At 39.7% G+C, this 27738-nt stretch overlaps 1 protein-coding gene across 3 annotated transcripts; it reads right to left on the bottom strand.

Annotated features, from left to right (window-relative positions):
- Positions 1-295: 295 nt before the first annotated feature.
- On the bottom strand, positions 296-26471 carry gramd2aa (GRAM domain containing 2Aa). Of its 3 annotated transcripts, XM_070830722.1 has the most exons (12): positions 26332-26471; positions 18835-18939; positions 12393-12450; positions 10394-10466; positions 9144-9247; positions 8448-8546; positions 6206-6277; positions 5689-5745; positions 4505-4682; positions 2171-2264; positions 995-1099; positions 296-817 (listed from the first exon to the last, which is right to left on the bottom strand). In XM_070830722.1, exons 1-12 carry the CDS (start codon positions 26469-26471, stop codon positions 814-816), a joined length of 1089 nt encoding a protein of 362 aa, XP_070686823.1. In that variant the 3' UTR covers positions 296-813. The 3 variants fall into 3 exon arrangements, with proteins under 3 accessions (XP_070686823.1, XP_070686815.1, XP_070686832.1); XM_070830714.1 differs by lacking the exon at positions 296-817 and having other exon boundaries at positions 991-1099; XM_070830731.1 differs by lacking the exons at positions 296-817; positions 26332-26471 and adding an exon at positions 23774-23908 and having other exon boundaries at positions 991-1099.
- Positions 26472-27738: the final 1267 nt, after the last annotated feature.

Genomic DNA, 27738 nt, shown 5'->3' on the forward strand with positions numbered 1-27738 from the left:
ACAGGTGTTGTTATCGCTCCAGTATATTACAGTTAAATGGCAGGTAACTTCATTCAGTCAAGTGTCTGTGGTCATAACATGCTTCCTTCCATAAATACCTTCATGAAATGACAATAGAGTACCCATTAACAAGCAAAAAATAGATCTCAACTCTTAGAACAGTTACATAGATTTGAAATAATGGGGACATATTTTAAAAAGTGCATCATAGCGGCTAGTTTTAGCCCTCCTACAGGGCTACGGCAAGATCACACCAGAAAAAAAACAAACGTTTGGTTTAGTCCACGTCAGAAAATGTCAGATATTAATAAAATATATTCGTGTTGAATTACCTCTTATCTTTCTATCCTCCAACACCAACCTCGCCTCTAGTCTTCATCACCACTCCTGATCTTCATCAGCGCCACAAACAGCAGGTTCGACTGCAATCTGTTCGCTACTTTAGAGTAAAGGGCTTTACACTGCAGAGTCGGTTGGATCAAGATGAAATGTCTGTGAGAGGTAAAGGTAAACTACAAGATCATAATCTACAGCAAAACCTACTTTGAATTCAGAAATAAATAGACAGTCTGTTTGCATAGTCTGGAAGTGATCACTAAATAGGAGCTCATTCTGCGGAGAGAAGGTCCGGGAGAAGCCTGGACTCGGGTTTCACGGTGCTCCTTCGTGTTTTGCGGCTGGTGCGGGGTTGATCTTGATCTTTTCTGGGCTCTAAAGCTGGTCCTGGATCTGTCGCAGGGGGGGCATCATTGACTCAAAGCATGACAAGAGTAAACAGTAGCCGATCGGATGCGTCACAGCGGAGAGCAGTGGCTACCTGGATGAGAAGTGAGGGGGAGAATGGAGGGTAATTCAACAGCAGGAACATTCATTCATTTTGATGTAATAATATCAACCAGTATTGTACCTGTTAAACAAAAAGATGTTAAAATATAATTTACCGTATAATAAGACATATTGTAAAGCACTGTTGATGTAGCTGAGGTAGTGTTACCTCTCTCTAAGGGGCAGATTTGGGTTACTGAGGAAAGACAGCTGCTGCTCCAGGCTGCACACACGAAAGGCCAGGTAGCACGATGACAGGATGAGGAGAATAATACTGAGGAGATAAGACAGGACACACACACTGATGAAATTACAGATTATCATTGTTAGGATGGTAGAGTCCTATGGAGTCCTGTGTTTATGTGGAGCTGGAGAGCTGTAATGTTTTTTATTGAACACCAGGAGGCGACGTTTGACTTCCTGTCAGCACCACGCTGCCCTTGAACCTTGTCTTAAAGGACAATAGTGGTATTTTTAAAAGTTTTAACTCCACAACTGCAAATCATTTTGCACTTTACTGTAATTTCCCAAACAGCCACTAGTTTCCAGTCATTTCTGTACAGGAAAAAAATCTTTAACAAGTTGTAAAATCTGAGAAAATCACGGCTAAATTCTTTTTCTTTATTAGAAATGACCACTGCATGGTAATACAATATAAATACAGATTATTTAAAATAATCCTGCTCTGTTTTACCACACAATTATAATTTAACTATAACGCAGACTTCACATTTGTTTATCTTTTAATTTAGCGTTACTAAATATGTTTGCCTGTTTGGCTTTATTACATGCATTGTGTATTATATTTCAAGCATAAACGTATGTAGACTTTTCATTGTAATTTGTACAGATTACAAAATCTTCTCTGTTACTCCACAGGGAGGTTAGAGGTCAAAAGTTAGCAGTATGACAAACCTCCATGAACAAATAGGGGCTCATTGCTCTCTGAAGGACACTGGAGCAAGGCAGTTCATGCCCCCCCCCCCCGGTGAAGGACAGCCTCCCTGACACCTGTGTCGCCCCGCACTGCTGGAGGGCAGGTGGAGTCAGGAGACCATGATGCTCGCTAAGTCAAATTATCTCATGCATTGCAATGAATGGTAATGATTTAATCTATTAGGAGGCAGCTTCTCTATGGAAAATACTAAGTAGAAAGTGTTTTAAAAGCTCTGATCCACTGTGCTCAGTTTGGCTGCTTGAATCGCCCACTATTTATATCTCCATGTTTTTGTTCACAGTGTGTATGTGTGCGTGTGTGTAGCTGTAAGTCAGCTGTTGGGGTTGGGGGGGGGAGTGGTGGTGGTGGTGGTGTTGTTGGTGTCTGTGTGTCCCTCTGTACACTCACAGCAAGGTGAAGAACTTGAGCAGCTGGTACTCCATCTGGCTCAGCTCTGTCACGGGCTCTGATAAAAGACCCCTGTCTGTTTGCAGAGCTCGCTCTGTAACACACACACACACACACACACACACACACACACACACACACACACACACACACACACAAACATAAAACCATTAACAGTACCTGCCTTGACTGTACTGCATGTCTCACTTTTTAATAGTGCTGGGCCACCTGTCAGGGCACATCTGAATGCACTGGGATTTGAACACCATGCAGCTCTCTCTCACGGTTAATGGTGAGACAAAAAGCACTTTGGAGCTCAAAAATTGCAATATTAAGTAAATCTTATCAATCATGCCTTCCAACTTCGTTTGTTTATACATATGAAATGCCAGAGGGTAAAACTAAATGATATAAATTAACACCGCGAACTGTCAGAGATCTCTCAAAATAAAACCTTGTCATCATAAATACTGCAAAATATTCATCAAGTTAAGAGTTTGAAGAATATTAAACCAACCCAGCTGCTCGTTACATTAAAGACATTATCATCGTGCATCTTATATTATTTTATACTTATTTAAGGCTCTTGCAATTGTAAAAAATAAACAAAATGCTCTTTTTGATTGCTTCCTTTAGTGCTAATTTTAGATGTTGTTTCCTGTTCTATTGTTTTGTTCTATTCTAATTTGAAATATTTTAATATTTGTCTTTACCTCATCTGTATGTGTCGTGTGAAGGAAGATACAACTGTATTTCATTATGAAGTCCTGCATTGTACACTGACAGTAAAGCTGGACCATGAAACTGATGCTGTTTTTACTGTTTTTTCATTCGTTGTTCATCAACAATATTGCAGACACTGAACAAAGTCTGAATCACAGAAAACCACAAGCTATTGAATCCCAAACTCTCTATTGTCATTACTGAATGCTGGCTGACGTGTGTTTCTTTATGCGTGATGTAAAGCTGCTCTAACGCAGGTATTGACTCAGGTTATCGGCATACATCTTTTAATGGCATTACTCTCCAGCTTTCTACTCCACACGTGAGCTGTGATGATAATGTACACAAAGGCTGACGCTGATCAAATACCCGACATGTAATAGAGACCAGCATGAACACAGGTTAGTACTGGGAAATATTCTAAAGCCTGTCAGCATAGAGCTGTTAAACTGTCCTCAGACAACTTTGACAGCAGACATTGTTTTGTGATAATCTCTACTTAATCTGCATCCGCCCCAAAGCTTTTTAATACAAGCCCCCACATGATTTAATCTCCATTTGGAGCTTAATGTGTCATTGCGTAAGAGAGATGTTGCTGTCCAAAAGCAATTACTCTCTGTCTTCCTCTCTCTCTGTCACACAAACGACATTCAACTGAAATGAAAAATCAAACACACACACACATGCATTTAACTTGTCTTGTCTCACAGTATGAATACGATTTGATGACAGCAAACATTACTGTTATCCTATAATCGAAGCAACATTTTGACAATACAACAGGATCCATCCTCAGTTCACTGAGTCCCTGTTTCATCTAGGTCAGACTACAAATTGTTACTTATTACCTATAAAACGTCTCATGGACCAGAAACTGCCTTTCTTGCCAGAACTCATTAAATATTTTATGTCCTCACATACATTTAGACTGCATAATGCAGGCTCTCATTATTCTAAAGATTAACGGTAAATCTATTGCTGGCAGAGTATTTTCTTACCATGCTCCACTGCTGTGGAATACTTCACCTCCATCAATCAGAAAAGCAAACAACTAACTGTTATGGAAATTTGCTACCTTGTTCCATGTTCTTTGTTGTTTACTTTCTGCCTTTACTGCAAATAAGCAAAACAATCTGATGATCATTTTCACGTATTTTACATTATTATTATCTTTGGTATTAATCATATTATGTAATGAGACGCTTTGTGTTTTTACACTCAAAATAAACACACTTACATTTTGTTGGCCAAATACAAAAATGCCCAAAAGGACTTTCTGATCAGATTAAGCCACAGCAGATCAACAAATAACAACTTATTTAACTTGAACTATTTGGCTCTACATATTTCACAATGAGGTTATCTTATAACACAGTATAGGATTTTTGTTTAACATCTATAGTTGTGCTGTCATGATGTCACAGATTTAAGTTGTGTTAACCACAAGAGAAGAGCAGATTCAAACTGCTTCTTTCTCAAAACCTTTGTTTGCTGCTGCCTCTCATCAAATCAAATACTTTATGCTATTATCTTGTGCTATTATTGTTATTATTATCGTGTGTGAGGCCTCTGTCTCCATACAATAACACTGCATCAGCTTAGTTTTATCACCTTCCAGCAACTGCTCTGATTTGAAGGGTGTGTCTGCAGGGCTCAGGCTGCTGGTGGAGTTCCCCAGGAGGTCAGGAAGGGAGGACGACACAGACACCACCGAGGGTTTCCTTCTCCACTTTAACACTGATGGGAATTCGTCAACCACTGGGAACTCGTCTGGAGCTGGGAACTCGTCCTGTGGCACAGAGGAAAGAGGAGAATGCAGTTGGAAAGATGATGGTCCCACTGTAATAGATGGTCTGAACATCTCAGCTGCCAGCACATTAGTGGTTTAATCATCTACACATGAGATGGCAAAAAAATCATCAAGACTTATATTTCAAAAGTTCTGTAAAAGTTCTTTTTTCTTTCTTACCACTTTTATCATCTTGTGACCAAGAACAATAAACAAAAGTCAAAGAGATTTGAGACTTTTGAACGTGACAGCTCAAAAATTGTTCTTGTTAACAGCTTATAAATGACAGTTAACTATTAAGTAATCATTAATAACGCCATTAATCACAGATTAGAAAATCTTTGTAACGGGTGACTTATAAAATGGTACTTGTCCATTCATTGTAATTGACAAAACAAATATATAGATAGAAATACTTTATTGATCCCCGGGGGGAAATTCTGGTAAATATTTGGAATAGTGGGATTATTTCTGCATTTATGTTTGAATGAGATTACAAACTGTAAATATAAATCAGGCATCTCATTTTCTTTGTTTCAGATCAGCAAAGCTCTACAAGCCCCTCTATTGAGTTTGCTGGCAACATGAACAAACACCTTTTTTTTCTTTGAATGCTTCCAATCCAGATTAGAGTGTGATAAAGCAAGCACATGTTAATGGAAAGTAATTATTCCTTACTACAAAAGCTGTTCTGTTGCAGAGTGGCCTATAGCGCACACACACAAGGTGACTTCACAGAGCTGTTTGATAACATCTTGCAGACTCAGAGGATAGATGACTGCAAGGGTGCGGCTGCAACAGAGCGACCAATTGATCCTGTCCTTGTAGGAAGGTAAATCAGCCTTTACGTCTGGGGTAGTTCTAAGTGAGGCCTTTAGGCCAACATGAAACAAGACTTGGAAACTTAAACACCTGTGGAATTCCACCCGCTTTGATCTTTTTAATTTTATGATTTTATGATGGATTATGCAAGGGCCGTCTCTGTGAAAGATATGTTGTCACTGACCAACGATAAGGTCGGCTCCTCCATGAACTGCTTCAAGCTCAGACTCTTCCCATTGACCTGGAGAAGGAAAGGAAATCAGAATCAGAATCAGAATCAGAATTCCGTTAATAATCCCCAGGGGGAGATTGCTTTTTGTTACACACAGCTCCAAAAGAATAAGAATAAACTTCAAACACAAAAGTAATAATAATGATAATAATAATAATGATACAAATAATACCACTACTACTACTAATAATATATAACAACATGTACACTCAGAGTGAGGAGCTGTATTATATAATAATAATAATATATAACAACATGTACACTCAGAGTGAGGAGCTGTATTATATAATAATAATAATATATAACAACATGTACACTCAGAGTGAGGAGCTGTATTATATAATTCTAATAATAATAACAATAATAATAATAATAATCAGGTGAGTCCAGAGTCAATGGTCATGTACACCAAACAACATACAGAAACACATGACATAATAGTATATGCTGTATGTGAGTGTGTCCTGACCTGTAGGTGTGTGCAGATCCTGCGGAGGACGTCATACACACTGTCTCTTGATAGCAGAGATACAAATACATACTGAGGAAATAAAAAAGAGAGACAATGGTGTGATTTTCATTGCGCAATAGAGTTCCTTTGGTCTTCTGGGCTATTCTGAATGTACTCATACACATAAAATGTTTACAGCATACAATGTGAGCCCATTTAAACGGTTATTCTCTCAAACTTCTATTCGTACAGATTTTGAAGAGGCTTCTGTTGAATAACATGAATAGGCTGTCTACCCACATTTTCATTTATCACCAAAATTAGGTTAGATGAGGGATGATATCAAACTTTGATGAGCCCTGTGGGGGAAAATGAATGAAGTAATAGATCAAGAGGAGTTTCTGTTTTACATCTCAACCTGCCTTCATAGACATATATCTGAATTTTGGCTCATCTGAAATATCAGCACTTGACATGATCAGTGCTTGCACAAAACAAAACATTATTAAAACTCTCTACTCATGTTGTTAGTATACAATCGGAACCATGCTAAGCACATAATAATACATTAACATTACTCTAAAACTGTGAAAAACCACTTGAAATAACTTGAGAACAACACTTCAGGGATTCAAAAGCTTTAATCTGGAGCACAAAGAGGATATTTTCCTAATCACATTTTTGTTCCGGTTTATTCTTTCATGAAAAACGATGAATGACAGCTTACCCAAATATCCCTCTGACCTGGATAAATGTCACTGCTTTTAAAAAGCACTTTGCGCTCATGTGTATTTGACACACTGCTATTGCGTGTGTACTTTATGAGCTGTTTATGTCCATGTTAGTTCAGAAGCACCCCTGTTGTGTACCTCCTGACACAATCATGTTGGTGAATGAGCAGAGAAATTACAAAGGAGCCTGAACTTTGGCTCACTCACACACACAAGCTGTGAAACAGAACCACAGTCATTTTTAGCAGTATAGACATACACTACAGGGACATGCATGTATGTGCACTTGGTTATGTAACGCATATTACACAATCATGCAGACATATAAGATGAAGGACATTTGCCCTTGTGCGGTCTGGGATATAACACACAAAGGTGTCTCACATACTTTGACAAAGATGAACATAGTTGTGTTTTTTTCTGACTACTTTGATAATTAGGTTTTGCACAAATGGAGTGTAAACAACAATTTACCACTGTTGGGTTTTGCTTTGACTGGCTGAGTTAAATAGAGAAAGAAGCATGTGACTATTTGAAGGTGAAGACACACTCTACTCTACTGCAAACCTTGTAAACCTCAGGGCAAGCTTTTCTTTCGCATTTATCTGGTTTAAAAAAATCCACCCAGTCACTCTTTTTATGAATTATTAATAATCTGTGTCATAAATAAATGATGTCTGCTTGACAAGGTGCTGTACACATGTACTGTGGTTTATACATATATGAGTGTATGTCTCAGGAGTACTTAAAAACTATTTCTGAACCATGAGACAACAGCCACAGCTCAGAGCAGCCAGCTCTCCTGCTGAGGCTGATATAAGTGTGCCACTACTAGAAACATGCAGAATCTACTTCCTTGAATTGAGCAAGAAGATCAATGGGGAAAGCAAAAATTAGATGACATAATTTCCTGAATAAAAATGTAACCAGTGCAAAAAAAACCTTATATAGAACTATATTAATATTTAGTTTAATGTAAACACGAAACTTCAGAAATCAAAAGTAATTGTGCTTGAAAATGTGTTTGCCCTAATTGTTCTGTTCACCTGCCAACATTTCTAATATTTCTATGTGCCATTTTAAATACATATGTGAACCATCTGGTAAATGGCTGAACATCATCTCTCTGGGCTAACTTTACATAGAGTGCCATGTATTTACAGGGGTTTTTAAACAATACTGACAGGCGCATTAAGATACAAAACCTAGATGTCACCATGTGCTAAAGTTAGCTTGTTAGCTATCATAATTAATTGGGTGTTGGGGCCCGAGCAGAAGCTGAGATTTACAGTATGTCTTTGAAAACACCGCTTGATGACAAGCTGAGTCTGATGTGAAAGAAAGTTAAGAAGCCCTTCTCAACATTGCTGTAATAGTGGAAAAACCCTTCACTGAGGTTGGGACTCCACTCTGCTTCTATCTATAGCGCGGTGTTGTTTTTTCCATCAGACCTCTCCCGGAACACACAGCCATGCTGCGCTAATCAGCGCAAGTATTTTAATTCACAGCGACTGTGATGAAGTGTTTACCTTCTGGCCAGTGTCTGTGGTGATAGCCAAGCCATTGGGCACAAGGCCCGCTGTTTTGTGCTTCTTCACCAGCCTCACAGAAACGACAGGGATAGCCACCTAAAAGGGCGGAAAAAGGCACAAAAATAATACCCATAAATTTCTCAACATCTTTTTTTGTTTTGTTTGCCTCCTCAAATCTGAGAGGCTCATCGTAAATAACATGAAAACACCAGTGGGATTTGAGTAAATGGTGGCAGGGAAGATAGACACTGAATACCTTCAGGAAAAGCACGTGGAGAAAATCAGTAGTGGACATGAAACGTGTCTTGTTTCAGTCAGAATGTGAGGAATGCAGTCTCAATAAGTAGCTTATTGTCACTCAGATGTCAGGAGAGGTTTGGTTTCAAGGAAATGAAGGAAAAGGAACAATGCACAACATCAAAGAGAAAAATCACATAACTGGTCAAGGTTAAAGGTTCAGTAAGGCTACCTGTTCTTGGTACATAATTTCACAGCGCGGAGATAAAGAGAGAGAGATTTTACATGGGAGAATTTAAGCTGTAACAATGAAGGTCAGGCCATAATCTTGACTGACTTTCAGTCAAATAATTTGTCAAGTTGTCCAATCAGCTTGTCAGCTTGTGACTGCGAGTCACTCGGTTCAACTTTGTCAGTCAGTTTGAGTTTATTAAGCTGCCTGTCAGTTGTTCGTACCTTGATGTCCTTGCCGAAGAGGTTGGCATAGAAACACAGCCAGTTTCTGGAAATATAGAGCCGGCCTTGTAGAAGGATATCTCTGAGAAGAGCACAGGAGTACACTGAGAACAGAAGAGATGAAAACACTTTTTTTTTTCTTTATCCAAACATACAGGCTTATCAAAACAATATCTCCAAACGTGTCTTACTGGTAGCTTTGGAGAATGTTTTACAATCATTAATCTCTAAAGTTTCACATCGCTGGTTTTATTTTGATAGGCACAGCACCAACTTTTATGGCTGAACTGAGTGGGGGGAGTTGATGCTGTCCAGGACAAGTTGGTCAGTTTGAGTGCTTCTGAGTTGCACTCAGTGCCATTTCAAATGAAGAGGTAGAAAAGAATTAGCAAATATACAGCACAATTTTTACTAGTGTTTGTTATATAGGACTTGTGGTACAGATGCCATTGTTGATGATACAGTACCAGCAAGTTAAAGCTGCTCATAACTTCTAGGATTTTATACAGATAATGAAAATCATTAGAGATGTTCATGCAAAGTCTTGCATGTTTTCGACATAATTTTACTATGGTCTGCATGTAAAAACCCATCACAAGACACTTGAAGACACTCATTTCTTCAAACATACAGTAACATGACACCTCTTTCATCTGCCTGTAACCTCTGCCATATTAGAAATCTTTTAAAGATAGCAGGAATTTAGAATAAAGAAGAATGTTTTGCTTATGTAGCCTCTGTCATTTCAACATTGGATTACAATTACTTCGATAAAAAAAAAAAAATTCCATGTTTTACCAGAGCCAAAGGTGATGTAAAATTGCTTGCTTTGCATGCAACTGCACCCCAAACACATGTTAAATCAATAATGATATAAAATAGAAAAGCAGTAAACGCCCACAAAGGAAAAGCTTTCACCAGTTAAAATAGGTGATTTATTTATTTCTGTTGATTCACTAACTGATTCACTGACTATTCATTTCAACGATAGATCATGTTAATAGCCAATATCTGAAATTGAATAAAAGGCTGTTATCAGCTCATATTGTTACTGTACAAAGAAGAGCTAAACAGAGTACAATTGAAATAGGTTGAGAAGATTAGAAAAATAGAACCAAGTACAAATGCATAAGAAATTATAATGAAGCTTAGGCATGACATGCCAAATAACATTAACAGGCTGATTAATAAAACACATGTTGCAGTACAAAACACACTTAAAGCTTCCCTCCTGGTAAAAAGGACAGTACCTTTCATGAGGATCTCATCCTTGGGTACACACTGGAACAGTTTGTGGTACTGCGAGTTGTACTTGCTGACAGTCTGTGCAGAGGGACAGGGCAGAGTCATGAGCAGCTCCTTGGCGGACCGGCCTGCCTGCACAGCACCAGCACCACCGGCACCACCGGCCACTCCGCCACCACCGGCCACTCTGGCTCCGCTCGCCGCAGACACCACCCTCTCCCTCAAAGGACGCGAGCTCTGCACCAGGCTCAGCACGTTGGCACCGTACACACACACACACTCGCGCACATCCAAGGCCTGGAGCAAGCCGCTGCAAGACACACACTGTTCCCCTGTCGCCGGTCAGTACAGGGGACCGAGAAGGAGGACTGCCTCCGTGTAACTACCTCTAGTCTACGTGCACATACAAACAAACACCTGGCTCTAATGTGCACAACTACTCTCACACGGACACAACACTACTACAGAGTTACAGCAGCAACGCCTCAGTTTACAGCCACTGAGCTCTTTCTCAGAAACTACAAGGCTCTCTTTCTCTGTCTCAAATACACCTCCAGTGACTCTACACTTTGCAGCACCAGCTGACACCCTCCCTCTCCTGCTCCCTCCTTCACACACATACACACACTCTGCCCTTCATCATTCTGCGCTGCAAAAAAAACAAAAAAAAACAACACCCGCTCTCTCACACACAGGTACTCCTCGCCACTCTCACTTCAAGTACTTCCTTCATCTGCCTTCGCCTTTCCTCCCCCCTATCTGTCAGTTTCTCCTCCCGTCTGAAGAGTCGGAATAAAAGTCCTCACTTCTCGGAGAAAATCATACATTTCTCTCCCTGAACACACAAGAGGTGTCATTCATTTCCCTCTCCTCCCTCACAGCTCAAACTCACCTCCAGCCCTAGATATCTCTGCCACCAGAATATCTTTCCCTATTTTTCTATCCTGCCCTGTATCTCGACTGTCTTTCCTTCGACTCGTGTCTGCTCAGTTTGTTGTTGTCTGCCGCTCATGTTTTTATCTCTCTATTAATAGCTCATGCAGGAGCAGCGCCTGTTCTCAGGAATATGGCGCTCACAGGAGGTTACGATAAGATGCAGAGGGCTCAGTCACCACTGGAGGAAATCCCAGGGATAAAGTTAACTGTTGATGTATAATCTTGCTGACTGAATTCATAGGTAAAAAGGCATTGGATGATTAATCTGTGGTGTGGTTGTATTATTTCTACTTGATGATGAGACTGTTAATGTGAGTGGCTCATTTAAATTCTAAAGAATGTCTGTAGGACACTGGCCAGGATTGCAGCAAGTCTGTTGTTCCCAAAGTGCAATTTGCCAGCTTAACCACATTACATAACTACTCATGACATTAAATTCTAAGAAGTTTTGAGAATTATGTGTTTGTTTTGTGATTTAGTACAAAGTGACAAGTGGTAATCGATGAAAAAAACATGATGAATTTGGATATGCCTTCTTAAGAATGTAAAAATCAGGGTAACCCATTGAAAACAAGGTGATAATTCAAATTAAGGTAATTATTTGTTCTCTGTTTGGTTTTATACATCAGATCTAAAATCTTACAGATAACTGAACTCGAGAAATCTCACATAAGTGCAAGGCAAGCAGGAAGCATTTGGTCATTTTCACATATTTATAATGGAAGCATGTTCATATCATCATATATGATTCCCAAATGATGAGTACATAAATAGATAATCCACCAAATTGCATTTATGTCATAGTGGTGGAAGCCGTTTTTCAACATTTGTATCCAATTGTGAGGTGGATCTGTTTGAAATATACTTCAATACTGCAGTAAAAAAGTGAGAGAAATGCCTTCAAGTCAAGGAATCACAAAACAAACAATCCTCGGAGGGAAAGCAGCGTTCTAACAGGGAGTGCCGCTTTAATTCTGAATAAACCCTTAGGTCAAATAAATACAACTGGCTGGACTTGCTCCAATCACGGACACGGTAATTAGTGATCAAAAGAGAGGCCAGACTCACCGAGCCCCGGTAACATTTCTTCACATCTTCATAGGACAGGTCTTCAATCAGCTGAAACCTGTCATGAAAGCAAAAATACACTTAAAATGACACTTCTTCATATGCATGCTAACCACTCAATAAATGATATCTGTGATATGCTATGTGCCATGCAAGTTTTCTCAATGGACTATTATGGTCAAAAATCTTTTAAAAACCAAGTGTACTTCAATATATTTTTACAAGCACATTTGAGGGCAGATTAATGCCTTTTTTCAGTCTCTGACAGCACGACAAACAACAGCAGTAAGTGTGTATCTGTGTATGTGTGCATTGCATGAAAATCCCAGCTGGGTCAAAGCTTCCACATGACGAGTTAATCATCAGAGTGTGTATAACTGCAAGGAGATGAAGGCTGTCACAAAACAACATAATCATAGATAAATATTGAGTTGTTTAAACACAAATAGTGACCGTGCCAGGAGATTATCCGTGTTGGTCTTTTTATAGTCAGAATACATGAACGCACAATAACACAAACACACACTCACACATCAGTGGCATCAAGCTCGCCTCAAGAGGAAGAGCCAGAGCAGTGCAGCAGATGTCACAGCATGATATTCCTATCTATTGCTAATGCAGGCAGAGTCGCCCAGCAGATAAAATACAGTTTAATCAGCCCTTTAAGGAAAATATTGTTGAAATGAACTTCTGTCCCTGTTAAGATCCTTTAAAGAAGTCTGAAAGGCTAGATGTTTTTGAGGGATTCTTTTCTGCCACTCTTCCCTTTCTTCCTGTATCTTTCTGTGAGTGCTACTGTAGGTGACTGACGGTGAGACGTAACGCAGCGCTGATATGAAAACACTCCTGCACAAGGAAATACTGATAAAAATACACGCAAAGAAGCTCTGGCAAAACCAAAATTCTTGTTTCATGTTTACTATGATGGATTATTTCGCTCTGTGGAAGTCATTTTTCATACTGTGCATTGCAGAAAGGTATTAAATGAGAGTGAACATTGACATCTTCACCCATACAGAGTGCAGCAGGAATAACAAACAAAAAAGTACTGTACTCATACACTTTTTACTCCACTACATTTATCAGTCTGATTACTTTTCAGATCGAGATTTTATACATGAAACACACACACACATACACACATACATATGATAAATATAACACTATGAATGGTGTGATTTTGCATAATTAAAACTAACTTTTGAAACGTGTGGTACACTTTGTTGCTAATACTTATGTACATTTAATTCAGGGCATTTTCATTGTGGTATTGCTATTTAAATTCAGCTAATTAAAAAATCTCAGTACTTCTTCCAACACTGCTTATAATCCTAGGATTAACTAAGTAACTAACTAACTGTTTTATACAGCCTAACTAGCTCTACTCCATATATGTGATACCAGAACAATGCTGTTTCCTTTGTTTTCTACAGGAATCAGCTGATGAAGATGCTAACTCTATGCCTGGGCGTGCAGCTTAAGCATCACTCTTTTAGCGCAATATCATGTATGCAGATATAAATTTATAGTGAAAAGTAAAAAGACAAAAATAATTTCCTGTATTTCACCCTCACTACTTCTAACAGAGCAATATTTCATGAAAACTTGTTTGTCACCATGGCTGCACTATGATTCAGCAGGGACATCATAACAGCACCACATTTGTATTCTCCTTGAACAGTGTCCTTTACTAGTATACAGCAAGGTGCCACTATGTTAAAATGCCCCGCACTGTTGCCTCAATAGCAGCAGGACTGTCAGTGTCCCTGCCCTGATGAGAGTCTCTCCTCTGGGTAAGAGGATAGCGTGACCTCTGTCCTCTAACTACCCTCCGTGCTCTGCTGCTTCTTTCCATGTCGCTCCTCCTCTCATGGCGGAGCACAGCGGAGATGAAACTCTGACCGCTGGGGTGTCTGTCATGATGACACCAAGATAATCTGGGAAATGCAGTCGGGGAAATGTTGTTTTCTATGTCTGACTGCACAGCAAATTTATCAATGGAAGCTTAAATCAACACATTAAATATTTTACTAAACACTTCATCATGTGAATATGAAAAATCACCTCCATCATCATCAGTAATTACATCATTTAAGAGTGGAAACTGATAGTGAACCCATCATGTATTGCCAATACTATAGTGTAATTTAAGCCATATGCGGGATATGGAAAAAATAAATGTATAATAAGTATATTTAGCTTAAAATCACTAAGAATCAATATCTGCTGAGAAAATAGCAGCCTCACATTGAACTGCATGGAAGAATAACTTTCAACTTAATATCCAATAATATTCCTTTATTTGCTCTTTTTGCATTAACTGAGGCAACAAAACTCTGCGTCATCACATTGTAATTTGAAAGAAAGCCTACAGTAACATTAAATGATAGCTCAGCCTAATGTACAAATGTGTGGTACTAAAGCTGAGAGAGCAACAGCTCTTTTTACCTTAACTGTTAAATAAAAAGAGGAAGAAAAAAAAGAAGTGGTAATGTGAGGGTGAGAGCAGAAGCTGTGAGAAAAAGTGAGATATAAAGTACAGAAAGATGCTAACAAAGGAATGCTTAGACTGTCTTCTGCAGCCACAACGCAAATCAAAACCAATCTCAATTTTAGAGGACTTTGATGTGATTCTCACACGCTGTGGAAATAATATAAATGTGAAAGCATAATATTACAACCTGCAAACATTACACACAATCACATGAATGACAGCAAGCCCTCTCCACGACAGCTGAGCAAACTCCAAACCACTGATGAAAACAGAGAGATGTGGTTGAAAGCTAAATGTAATTTAATTGTTAAAGTAAAAGTACTCTTTGCGCAAAATAATGGCGCCTGTGAGTGATGAATTATTATATAAGAGCCAGATTAAGTACTTTATAAACAGTTGGTAATTTAGTCCAGTGGTTCCCAACCTAGGGGTCGAGCCCCTCCAAAGGGTCACAAGATAAATCTGAGAGGTTGCTGGATGATTGAATGGAGAGAAAAAAATCATAACCAATATATGGTGTTTTACTTTTGGAATTATTGGATAATTTGGAGCTTGAACAGAGGTTCAGAGGGAAAATCTCTCTTTGGTGGAACTGGTAACTCTTGACTACAGCTGTCAGGTATATTTAGTAGAGTAAAAAGTACAATATCACCCTTTGAGAGGTTGTGGAATAGAAGTATGGGGTAGCATAAACTGGAAATACTCTGGAATAGTACTTCAGAATTGCACTTAAGCACAGTACTAGAGTAAAGCTACTAGTTACTTCCCACCAGTGGTCCTTCATTTTTATGTCTCTATTGCTACTCTACTCACATCCTCACCCTTATTTAGGGTGTCAGAGAGCACGACTCAGGCTGGAAAAAGACCCAAGCAGGGTTAAAGAGTCAGAGCACTGAGGGGGTTAGCAGATGCTATGGCTGCCTGCTGTGTGTGTGCGTGTGTGTGTGTGTGTGTGTGATGAGGCTGTTGTTTACAGCAGAGCAGTGCAGCTGTGACAGCGCTGCCAGCTCTCCTGCTGGATCTGCTGGACACCTCACAGTCAATTAAAGTGATCCATCCTTCACTTTACATCATATAATATCATCAAAACAACAGTGAGGAACATCCACCCTGCACCCATGCAAAACCTCCAAAATGGCAGAATAATTTCTTCTCTGCTGTGAAAAGTGAAAATATTCTTCATGTTACTTCTTATATTTCTCCACTAGAACATCACATTACGGGCTTGGTGAATGTACTTATCCTGGATGTTAAACATGTAAAATATTGTTTAATAGTGTCCAAAATATGTGTGAAACTTTATACCTTTAAAGGACAGAATTCCTAAATAATTCAATGCAGTTAACATGGATTTAGAAAACAGGATGTCTAATAAATCACCCATAACCAAACAAAATTACAGCCGACATCAGGTCATTAGAGGAGTCAAAAGCTACCCTCTGTTTGCCCTTTTCAACATTTAATTATTTCATGTTGCCTTTTCATTGTCCTAGGTGTGCAAATTCATCATTTTCCTCATTAGAATCACCCTCCTAGAAATGATATTATCCCATTATCTTGTGACCATGTTATGAACAGTAGTGCATGTGTGCCGCTCGTCCTGCCTGCTGGTTGCTGCCTATAAATAGGCTCTGCGCTCCCAGGTGGAGAGAAGAGAGTGATTATTAAAAACACAGGCAGCTCTGTGGGGACTAACAGGCTCTCTAGTCCTCGCTCTCACTCTCCATCTGTCTCTTTCCTTTACACAAGATCCAAGTCTTAATCAATACTGCTGGTACATCAAGGGGAGTGTGCGAGGAAAAGTGCTTCAGGCAATTCCCATCTCATTGTTAGGAGAGTTGTGAACATGGTGTGTTTTTTTTTTTTTACATTAGGTATAAACAAGGTCAAAGATACACCAAGTGAAATCTAGCTTCATAAAAAATGTCACTTGAGTATTTTGGCCGTTATTCAGAGGGTTTGAAATGAGTTCTCAGGCCCGGGAGGAACCATCGGATTTTCCAGCAGAAGTAAAAACATGAAAATCACCAAAGCAGGACTTGTATGGTTTTCACACAGCAGCAGCAGAATAAGTAGGCTCTCTAGGTGAGAGGAGGCTCAGTGAACTGTGGATCAACTTGTGTACATGTGGTGAGCCTGTCTGAGTCGTCCTGCACATCAGGTATTACAGAGAGCTTGTGACAGAAACTGTGGTTTGGAAACAAAACTAAACCTGTGTATCAGCTTATACCCCTGTGAGCGAAGCAAAATGTTGCCTGCTGCTAGTGCGTGTGTGTGTGTGTGTGTGTGCAAGCGCATGCGCCTTTGTATGTATCTCAGTGCCCTTGGCTATGAGGCTGAATAGTGAAACTAATTACAAGCTCAAAGAATCCTAAATTAAATCCTAAATTAGAAAGCGAACACCTCCCATCGGTGGCCGGTGTGGCAGTGGACTGCCAGTCAATAATTTAGCTGAAGGAGAAGAAATTGGGACTGAGAGCACTGAGAGAAGTGGATAGACTCACTATGGGACCTCAAACTTTCCATGAGAAAAGAAAAGACTGATGAGAGACGTAGAGGGCTTTTCAAGTTGTAGTTTAAAATCAAAGCATCGGATTATTAAATGAGTGTTTTCACTCAAAACAAGACTCTTTTTTCAAAGAAACAAATTGGAAAATTAAGTAATTAAGTAATCGCTAACATGCCAATTGATATTGTGCTTGTAGAGCAAACCGACACACATTGAGTGATCACCTATAGCTTCATCTCAGCCTTGTTTCAAACTATGAAACTTAACAGAGCTATCTCTTAGCGATATAAGGAAAATATTATGCTTCTGAATCATTTTTCAAGGATTTTATGGTGAAATATTTGGACATTGTGCCCTAATGATCAGTAATAGCTACCATATGTCTTATCATTGCTGTCTTGGAAACACTTAAGCAGTAAGTGCAACCCAAATATTGTTATATTATGTTATAGTGACGTGCTGCTGGCGGCACATTTGGCTCGATATAAGTTGGTGGAGACCAAAATAGAGCTGAAAGGAGATTTTTAGGTGTTTAGACTTACAGTCATCAGCATGATTCAAAATGAGTGCGGTTTTTGCATTGTGTGTTAATAGTGGAAAAAGACAGCCGTTTGCTAATTCATCAGCCATAATAACCTTAAAGGCCAGCGATATACGGTCTTGTTTTGATGTATTTTTGCTCCCTAATGGCAATAAATCAATTAATGCAGCTTTAATAATCACTTATGTAATGTAATGCATGCATTAGCTGGATTATTGCATGCAGGCACAGTGGAGTGTGGAGCTGAGTTAGGTATTGGGAGGAGATAAAAGATACACACACTGCTTACTGAGTGCTGCAAGTTAAAGGCTGACATGTGCAGAACGCATTCATGTCTTCCCATTCACTGAGTTTACTAACACACACCATGCCTCATGGCTAAATCCCATCCCGGAACAGATTCCCTGGGATTATACTGCTCCTGCTTCGAATCCTACTTATATAACACGCACACACACACACACACACACACACACACACACACACACACACACACACACACACACACATACACGCACACACAATGAATACATGCACAAACAATATGAAACTAGTTCAAACTTTACTAGTAACACTTTATTGTTACTAGTGTAACTGCAGCCATTTTCCAAACACATATGACTTTTCTATTCTAAAAGAAAAAATGGCTGAAGATGTTTACAAATCTCTGTTTGTGGTCTCTTTGAGAGCATGTGGGTGCTTGCTTTTGACCATTGTTTGACATCAAATACAGCTAAAATAAAAAAAAAAGCACAAAAAAAGTGCTGTGAAAATAAATCTCCTAGGGCTGCAACCCATGACCATGCACAGGATACAGATGGTGTGTGTGGGGAAAAAACGAGCATGGAAAGACAGCAAGTGCTGCAGAACAGTGTGTGTTTGTGTGTGTGAGATTTGCCTGAAGTGGCCGTGTGCGTCGTCGTCCTTGGAGGGGTCCAGGTCCTGTGTTGAGAGCAGGCCTGTTTCTTCGCTCTGCTCCTGCTGCTCAGTCATGCTCCTGGCCCTAAACACACAAACCCAAAGCTCCATGTTAACAGCAGGCACCTCTGTGCTGGACCTTCATGTGCACTTAGAAAAAACAATGTTTGTTTAGGTTTGCCTTCAAAGAGCGAGAGAGAGAGCTCTTCCTAATAGGTTTATGGGCCAAGCAAGTGGACTCTGTCTTCAAAATCAACATTGCGGTGATGCAACATTCAAAGTCTGATTCTGCAGGTTTACATTACAATCAAAATCTCCACTCAGCAAAATAAAGCAGTGTTCTTGTGCTAGTGTGAATGGGGTCAGTGTCTGCTCTTACCCAGATGTCTACAGAGAACTAGACCATAGAGGTTGTGCAGATGGCTGACCTAATGTGCTGCCGTGAGCTGACTCAAACATTTGTTTAAAATACACTTTACACTTTGAAACTTTTCTGCACCAAATGCCTCTTGAAACCTACTGTTACTGAGACTAAAAGAAGAAGAAGAAGAAGAAGAAACCAAGGATATGACCATAAATTGTATAAGCTCACCTTTGTTTTCAAACAAAGACTTCCTGTGGGTGGAGGTTGACAATAAGCACAGCAAAGCACAACACTAATATGAAAACACTCAACTTTTGCTAAGAACAGTCACAGCTTCATGTTTGCTGTGGTGGATTATGTGGCTTCGGTCATTTGGAGGCCTCGTTGAAGTTGTTTTGTATGCAGTTTGAAATGGATGGCAGCAAATTCCCGTGGGAGGGAAAACAAGCCTCGCAATCTCCGTCTACAACGAGACCACGAAGGCAGTGGAAAAAAGGATCACTCAGCTAGACTAGATCATCTTTTTTTGTCTGGCGTACCCACACAGTCCTATTAGATGAGCTCCAGTGCCCTGCAACCATCACCACCTGTCATGTTTCAGATGTGCTCTGTTGGATTTTACACTGACTGCTTATTGATTATATAAAAGTGGATATTGTTACAATATTTCTTTCATATGATTAAATTGTCAGCATTTAAGTGGCTAGACTTTCATCCATGGTAAACATTACAACTTTGATTATTTATCAAACAGTTTCACCTATATGTCTATCATTTAATGCTAGCTAACATTTTATCCATTAATCCATTACTTTAAACAATACATTTATCCTTCTATCCTCATTCACTCTCAATTATTGTGTTGTAATAATTGAGCCTTTCATAGCTGGTAGCTTATTCATTACTGTAAATATACCAAGATCAGCATCACACCGAATTGTAATCCCATTTGGTTTATTTTATAAATTTGTGGATGCAGTGTGTTTTTTATTAATCTGGTATTACATTTTCAAATGATCTGAGTTGTTAATTAATTAATTAAGTTGTTAATCCTCCAGGTACCTGCCCAAGGCCAACTGCAGAGGTACCACTAAGAGTATGCACGCACATCCACACCAAAGAGGGCAGGTGCTGAGCCGCAAGTGAACAATTCATGAAATAAATAAATAGCTGCACACACACACTGCAGGGCTCCGATGTCCATTTATCTATTACACAGAAGTGACGTTGTGAGCACCACTGCTCTACATCAGACATGTCTGCCACTTTGGTGTAATGAATAAGTGGACTTTGGAGCCCTGTAGTGCACTAACTGTCTACTTGTTTATTTCATGATCTGCAGAAGTACACCCTGGGGGGCATGCACCCCTGGCTGTAAATCACTCATTTAGATGATAACTAAGGGGGAAAACCTGGTATTATCCTTCAAATGCTTTGCATTATTCTTGCAAAGCAGCAGTGTGCTGGAAAGCTTGAAAGTATTGTGTTTCCTGCTCTCATCTGTACATCAAATCTCTCTTTGTCTTTCTCGCATGCACACAAACACTTGCCTGCCCTGTGCCATATTTTCCTCTGGGAGAGACAAAGTCGTTACCACCTGCCCTGGTGTAATTACAGGTGCTGATGGAAATAGGCTCCTGCATGCAGTTTCCAGTGTATTATCTCTAATTGGCCAGAAGCGTCACGTCAGCCACTGACCTGTTCAAACAACTAGGACTTCCTGATCCTAGAGGTTTTACATCTGACTGGTTATCTGTGATCACAGGCGGTTGCATGGGAGGTGAAGGGCCTGCTGTAACAGATAAGGAAAGGGTTTGTGGGGTCTTTTCACCTTAAGCCTGAGGTTAAGGGATTAATGACGGGTATCTGATCTCAGATGTGGGCCTGGGGGCAAAGTGCTGCTGTTTCAGTTCATTTGTTAGGAATGCTCAAAGAGGGTGCTTGTAGTTGTGCTCGGCTTTTCTTTATAAGGAAATGGTAGCTGATGACATGCACTATGATTTGCACAAAATCATTAAGATGTAGCTGTTGTAAATCCTGAACAACCACAAATCTTGGTTAGTTACCAGGGTTGGACTTTAAAGCTGACCTGGATAGATTTAGTTTGTAATGTGTTGTTCTTAAGTAATGAGTCAATCATTTCCTAAATGTGTAGAGGTGTTAACTTCTGGTCGGTTTATCACCTTATTTTTAGTTTAGTTGGAAAGAAAAGCTATTTATGACCCCTTACGTGACAGCTGGGAGTTTTTTGACATCCCTCTGTGTCCTTGTCTGACGGCACAGGGAACAGACTTTGGATGGCTCAAAATGTTTGCTTACAGGCTAAAAACCTTATGAAACACATACAAGCCCTGGTCACTCAGTCATTGATGTAAACAACCCTGGGACAAACATTATTATCATCAATATATGATCACATGATGATGGTGATGATATCTTTTGCTATGAAGATGTTTCACTCTTTGGTCATATTTAGTCTGTGCAGGTTTGCAGGATCTGAATCAAACAAATGATCAAGATTGAATAACAGGCACTGCCTAAGCTCCACCAGCAGTCTATTGTCTGCACCTGAAACTTTCATTTAAGCTTTATTGTTTGTGTTGGCCAGGAGAGCAAGACGGACACAGAACATAACAGAACGAATAAATAAGCAGTGAGGTGCTTGTGCATTATTCTTAATGCCATACTGCAGTCCAATGAGCTCCCCCACAGTAATAACAGTACTAATGGACAAATACAAACACTACACTGTAGACTAGCTGCAACAGACAGCCAATGTAGCAGGAGGAGTGAAGTGGAAAATAAAAAAACTTGGTGGTTAAAGCCTTACTGGATCTAAATAAACAGAAAAGCTGATGAACCTGCTTTCCGAAAACGCTCCAAACACACTGTGGACTCAGGACTTGTAGCAACACCGCATGTTTCCAGCATACATGCATTGGATCGGTCCTGCTGTGGTCTCACTTTTCTTTGCTTGTTTTGTTTTTAATTTTATTTTTTTAACATGCCTCTCCTCCTCCATGTCCTTCTTTGTCTCGGGAGATATACGCTCTGTGCCGTCACAAGACATCCTCCAATCCAATAAGCTAATCTCATTAAGGTCGCTAGCCACTGGGATTGTTGCTGAAGAGTCACAGCACTCTGTCTGCCTCCGGTCGCTCGTCTCCCTGAAGGCCAGTGTCACTAAGTTGTTCTTGTCTGATGTATTTGATTTGAAATTAATTTTTCCCAACTTTAAGTCAAGCCCATTTTTGAGGCTTCACTGTTATCAGTTGTAATTGTGATGAATAAAAGAGCAAAAAGAAGCACTGATGAATACAGGATATTTTTTTGAGTATAGGATTGTCACGTCCACACACCTTGGAAAGACGACCAAGCAAGACAGCAGGCACACAGCTTTGTAAGCAATGTGGTCTGCTTTGTTAACAGTGGGTGAGTAGAAACAAAGGTTTAATTTGTCCGAAAAGCTTAAGGTGGGTTGGTTTTATTATTAGACAAAAAAGGAGCGATCTACAACGTGGGGGTTAAAACTTAGAAAAACCAGGGTGTGCTCGTGAAAAGTAAAGGAAAAACAAAAGCATACAGGGAAAAGATGACTGTGCTTAAGTCTTTTTGTCGTTATTGTTGCACATTAATTTTATTTGGTCCTCCGGTATTACACAGACACAGACGGTCTATGCACTGCAACAGAAGCACAGCCTTTGGACTCTGCACTGCTTGAGACCTCCTGAAATAACTCCCCATTGTGCAAGCACCTCAAAACAGCCTTTGATGGCAGGAGTGTGTCTTGAAGCCGGCACAAGGCTCCAAATGTTTATCTCGACTCTCTGAAGATTGTTCAGGGTGAAATCCGAAAGGGATTTCATGGAGTTCAGGGGGGAAAGGGAAATCTATAGGCTAGTTTTGTGTTATTTGTCCATTTTTCTAAATGCATCAACACTTTATATGCATTACATGAATGTTAGAGATTTGATGTAAGCTATAGTGCAGACTCATAACTGTCAGAACTGTCACAGGCACCTCACTCATGTTTCACACTTCAAATGACCACACATACATTTTACTCCTGGAATTGACTGGCTTCTCCAGCGTTTTTGAATAAGAAACGCAATCTTTTACTATCAAAAGCGACAACAGGGTCATGTTTGCCAAAACATGGAGCGGAAGAGAAGCAATTCTTCAAAATAAAAGCGGTAAAATTATTCGCTTTTGGAACAGATATAGAGTCTACAGTGTAGTAGGTCATGAGGGGAAGAACAAAAATCGTTTATGTTGAATTATTAATAACATGTCGTAATCCAAATGGCTAACGAGAGATATCAATTAATTTAATTTTTTTAATAAAATCCCTCTTAGCATTCATATATATAACTATGAACCTAAATAAAACTACATTTAGCTTGAATATTTTAGTAAACATCATTATCCACTAATAAAAACTGTTTTTAATGCCTGACCTGCCAGTTAGTCACTCGCGCTTTTATTTTGAAACCCCCCACCGGAAGCCCGGCTGTCCCAGCAGCTAGCTTGATGCTAGCTTGATGCTAACTCCTACCTGTAGCTCACAAGCTGCCACGACTTTTCTGCCGTGTTGTCGCCTCGTAGTTCCACGAAACTCCCCGGGTCTGCGCTGCATTGCTCGGTCAACTCATTTTAAGGTCTTTAACCGCGCAAAACTGCTTTTTAAAATTTAGAACACACACAAAAAAAAAAAAACAAAAAAAAAAACTCAAGTTGGGCAGAAAGCTGGAGCAGCAGCGAGCGGCGCTGGCGGAGCTGTAGCCTCCTGAGGAGTGTGTGCGCTCAGACTCAGAGGTGGGTTGAGCTTACCTATAGCACAGTCACTGTGGGCTGTTTACACTCTGCCAGGGGATTAAACTGCGGCTATTTTCCTCCCACAGACACCCAGAATAACCACGCGATTGCTCGTTATTTACATCTGCGAGACTGACAGAAAAATAGCTGCAAAGGTTTTTAATGATGAGATGGAGGGTTAATACCGATGAACCCGTTAGTGCTTTTATTCTGCTTTTATTCTGCTTTTTAAGTTGGGGATTTAGTAAATGAATGTCTCAGTATTTGTTGTGGTGTTCAGTGTATCCATATTTACTGTACTTGCTGTATACTGGGCTTTTTACTTGCTTTACAGATTCAGATTATTTATTCCAAATATAAATCAAGTAATAAATGATCTTATATTATTATGCACCCAAGAGTATATAAAGTAGTTGATGTATTTATGACCCAGAGATGTTATATGGTTATAAAATGGGCCAGTCTGCATAAGGGGTACTTTCACTGTTGGTACTTTAAGTATATTTTGATGCTAATACTTTTACACAAGTAAGATTTTGAATGCAGGACTTTAACTTGTTGCAGAGTATTTTTACACTGTGGTACTGAGACTTTTAGTTCAGTAAAAGATCAGAGTATTTCTTCCACTACTGGGTTTTGATTGATGCATGTTGGCAATAGAAAATTAGGAGACAAACAAAGTCAATTTAGAAAGCAGTAGTGGTTTCTCTGAATGATATTGAAACAATTATTAGATTTTTCTTTCTGAATAAAAAAAATACAAAAATTGGTGGCAACAAATTCTCAACTGCAGAACCAGCTTTCACTTGTTTTTCACAACATTTAGTCATGTGAGTAAATGTCACAATGCTGGACCGTCTGAACACGTAATTAGTATAATATTATTTATTACATATTATGGAGTCCAAGAAGGGAGATAGAAGAAACATTGTGCCCAATCAGAGACAAGAAAGGAGCTGTGCTGCAGCGTGTGCACTTCTGGAAGAACTATTGAGATCTACTCAAGTAAAAATACTAATACAAGAGTATATATTATATTACAAGTAAAAGCCTGCATTCAGTCAGAAGTATTAGCATCAAGATTTACCTAAAGTATTAAAAGTTAAAGAACTCCTTATGAAAAATAACCTCACTCAGTGTTTTAATACTGTAAATGTTATTATTGAACTATTATTATCGTTGCATTTATGTTGCCATGGTAGATGTAACTTAACGTACTGTTATGCAGTTTAATCTATAGGAATGCATCATATCTTTTAAACTGATCATATGTTTTACATGTGAAATCTTGATCTGAAAACTAACTGAAGTGCTCAGCTAAATATATTTAAGTAAAAGTACAATATTTCCTTCTGAACAAGTACCTTAAAATTGTACTTCCTGTAAGTTAAGTACTTGAGTAAATGTACCACACCGCAGTCACAGTGACTTTTAAAGAGAGCTCGCTGCAGTTGTCTCTCCTCTCTCAGTTCACAGCAACAAAGTACGAGTCTGTCTGCCACTTTCCAACCAGTCATGTTACAGAGAGTTCAGGCTCTCAGATAGAAAGACAGAAGAAGCACTTTCCAAGGAGGGTATAATATATATATATATATATATATACATACATACATATACATATACATATATATAATATTCTGAATCTCCCTTCAGTGAGTTTAAACTCTTGTGTGACATAATCAGCATCAGCAGCATTTGTAATCATGATGAATAATCACATCCGTTGTGGTTTCAAACATGGCTGAGTCACATGTGTCCAAACTGTAGGTGGCATAATACATTTACTATGTCAGAGAAAAGAAGTCTGCAAAATACACACACACACACACACACACACACACACAGATAGCAAATGCTGCAATGGTGATTAAATCCATTCACTCACTCGTTTTCCATTTGTCATTCACTTTTCAAAGTGGTCATTTTGTCTCCCGCCCCCTTAACATGCACTCATGTGCAACACTTACAAAGCAAAGCAAAGCAAAGCAAGCCTGGATGTCCAGACTGCTACAGTTAGATATCACTGTTTCTTATTTCAAGTCTTGTTTTTCTAGATATGTTCACTGAACGTAAAAAGCACGAGGGTCACCTTCTTCATATTAAAGTTACCTTTTCGCAACCCACATTCCATTTGACACCTCTACATCTCCTCCTCGGTGACAGGTTCAGATTGAATAAGGGCCCTTCACTGAGCGTCAGTTGCTTTTACCTGGATTCACCTCGTCAGTCATGACAGGTAATAATACTGTGCCACATATCCAATACGTTCAGTGTACTTCCTGTGCGGGGCTGACTGACCTGGCTCTGCTGGCTGCTATCCTCTGACTGCAGTTACCATGAGGGTGGCGGTAGTGGGGGAGCTGGTAGTATCTGTCCTGGCCTGGGGCCTCGTCGGCAGGCAGGGCCTTAGGGCTGGCTGCGTAGATAGTGCATCCCATGAACACCTCCTGGAAGTCACCCTCAGCGTCCTACAGTGAGCGGAGAAGAGCCGTCCTCAAGGTATCCTTCCTCTGAGCGGCCTGTCCTGTCCTGATGCCAGCCAGCTGCTCTGTGGAAAAGCCATTGGCTCAGCACATTGCTATCTTAACCCCTCCTTCCCTCTGAATCTCTCCTCCAGCCAACCTCCCCCTCTCTCTCCCTCTCTCTCTCCCTCTCTCCCTGCCGAGCTGAGAGCATGGAGGATAATCAGATTTCACATTTACACTCAACAAAATCATCCCCGGCGTAATCACTGCCTGTCACTGATGTTGCATTATGCTAATGCACAGAGCGTTCCATCAGTTCAGGAGCATTAGGGGCAGTTAAAAATATCCTAACTGACTGATAGGAGCCAATGCCACAGCAGACGCACATAAAGTTTTGACAGCGTGAATGTAAGTGATGCGGTGGAGAGAGCGAACTCTTGACACCTGGTCAAACATGCTGCTAGAGTTACAACTGGTGTTGTATCTTATTATTATTCTGTCTAGAAATTGTCATAAGGTAGTGAAAAATAATAATTTCCTAGAGCCTACGTTCATCTTGAAATTGCTTAATTTTAATAAACGCCTCACATTTGAGAAGTTTGCGCCACTCATATTATCAAAACTACATCTACTCCTTCTCCCCGACTGGAAAACCCACAATCTATGGAAGACAACTGGTATAAAATCCTGCTGGTACACACACATAAGTAAATACGGACGTAAACAATACTGGATTAAGAATATTTAAAGGATATATGAGTGTTTTAGCATGTTGGGCTGGATCCAAACACTTAAAAACATCAAAATCACACAACAACTCAAACTAACTAAAAAATAAAATAAAATTACTCTTTTTGTCACTGGAGTTTGGTGGCTGTGTTTCTACAGTTATTTCTGGTTGAAATATTCTCTTACAGGTTTCTCTCTGTAAAGATCATTTCCATAATGTTGTCAGACACTTTGAATAACAACATGAGCCTGTCTGTGGTAAAAACGAGGCGAAGTTGCCCCACAGGGTTACATTACAGCCACTGTAGCTTGTTGGCAGCCCGTTTGCAGCCGCTAGCTGTGACGACCTACTGGACCAATTCCAAAACTTTTTGTATCTACTAGTCATTTTGAACCCAAAATACATATATATAAAAACTATAGGGCACAGGGTTTAACATACCAAGTTATCCTTTAAAAAATGGGCTCTGTACAGATGAGGAAGGAAACACACCCACAAAGTCTGTTAGAA

Source organism: Pempheris klunzingeri, chromosome 1 (genome assembly GCF_042242105.1).
Source record: "Pempheris klunzingeri isolate RE-2024b chromosome 1, fPemKlu1.hap1, whole genome shotgun sequence".
NCBI classification, from domain to species: domain Eukaryota; kingdom Metazoa; phylum Chordata; class Actinopteri; order Acropomatiformes; family Pempheridae; genus Pempheris; species Pempheris klunzingeri.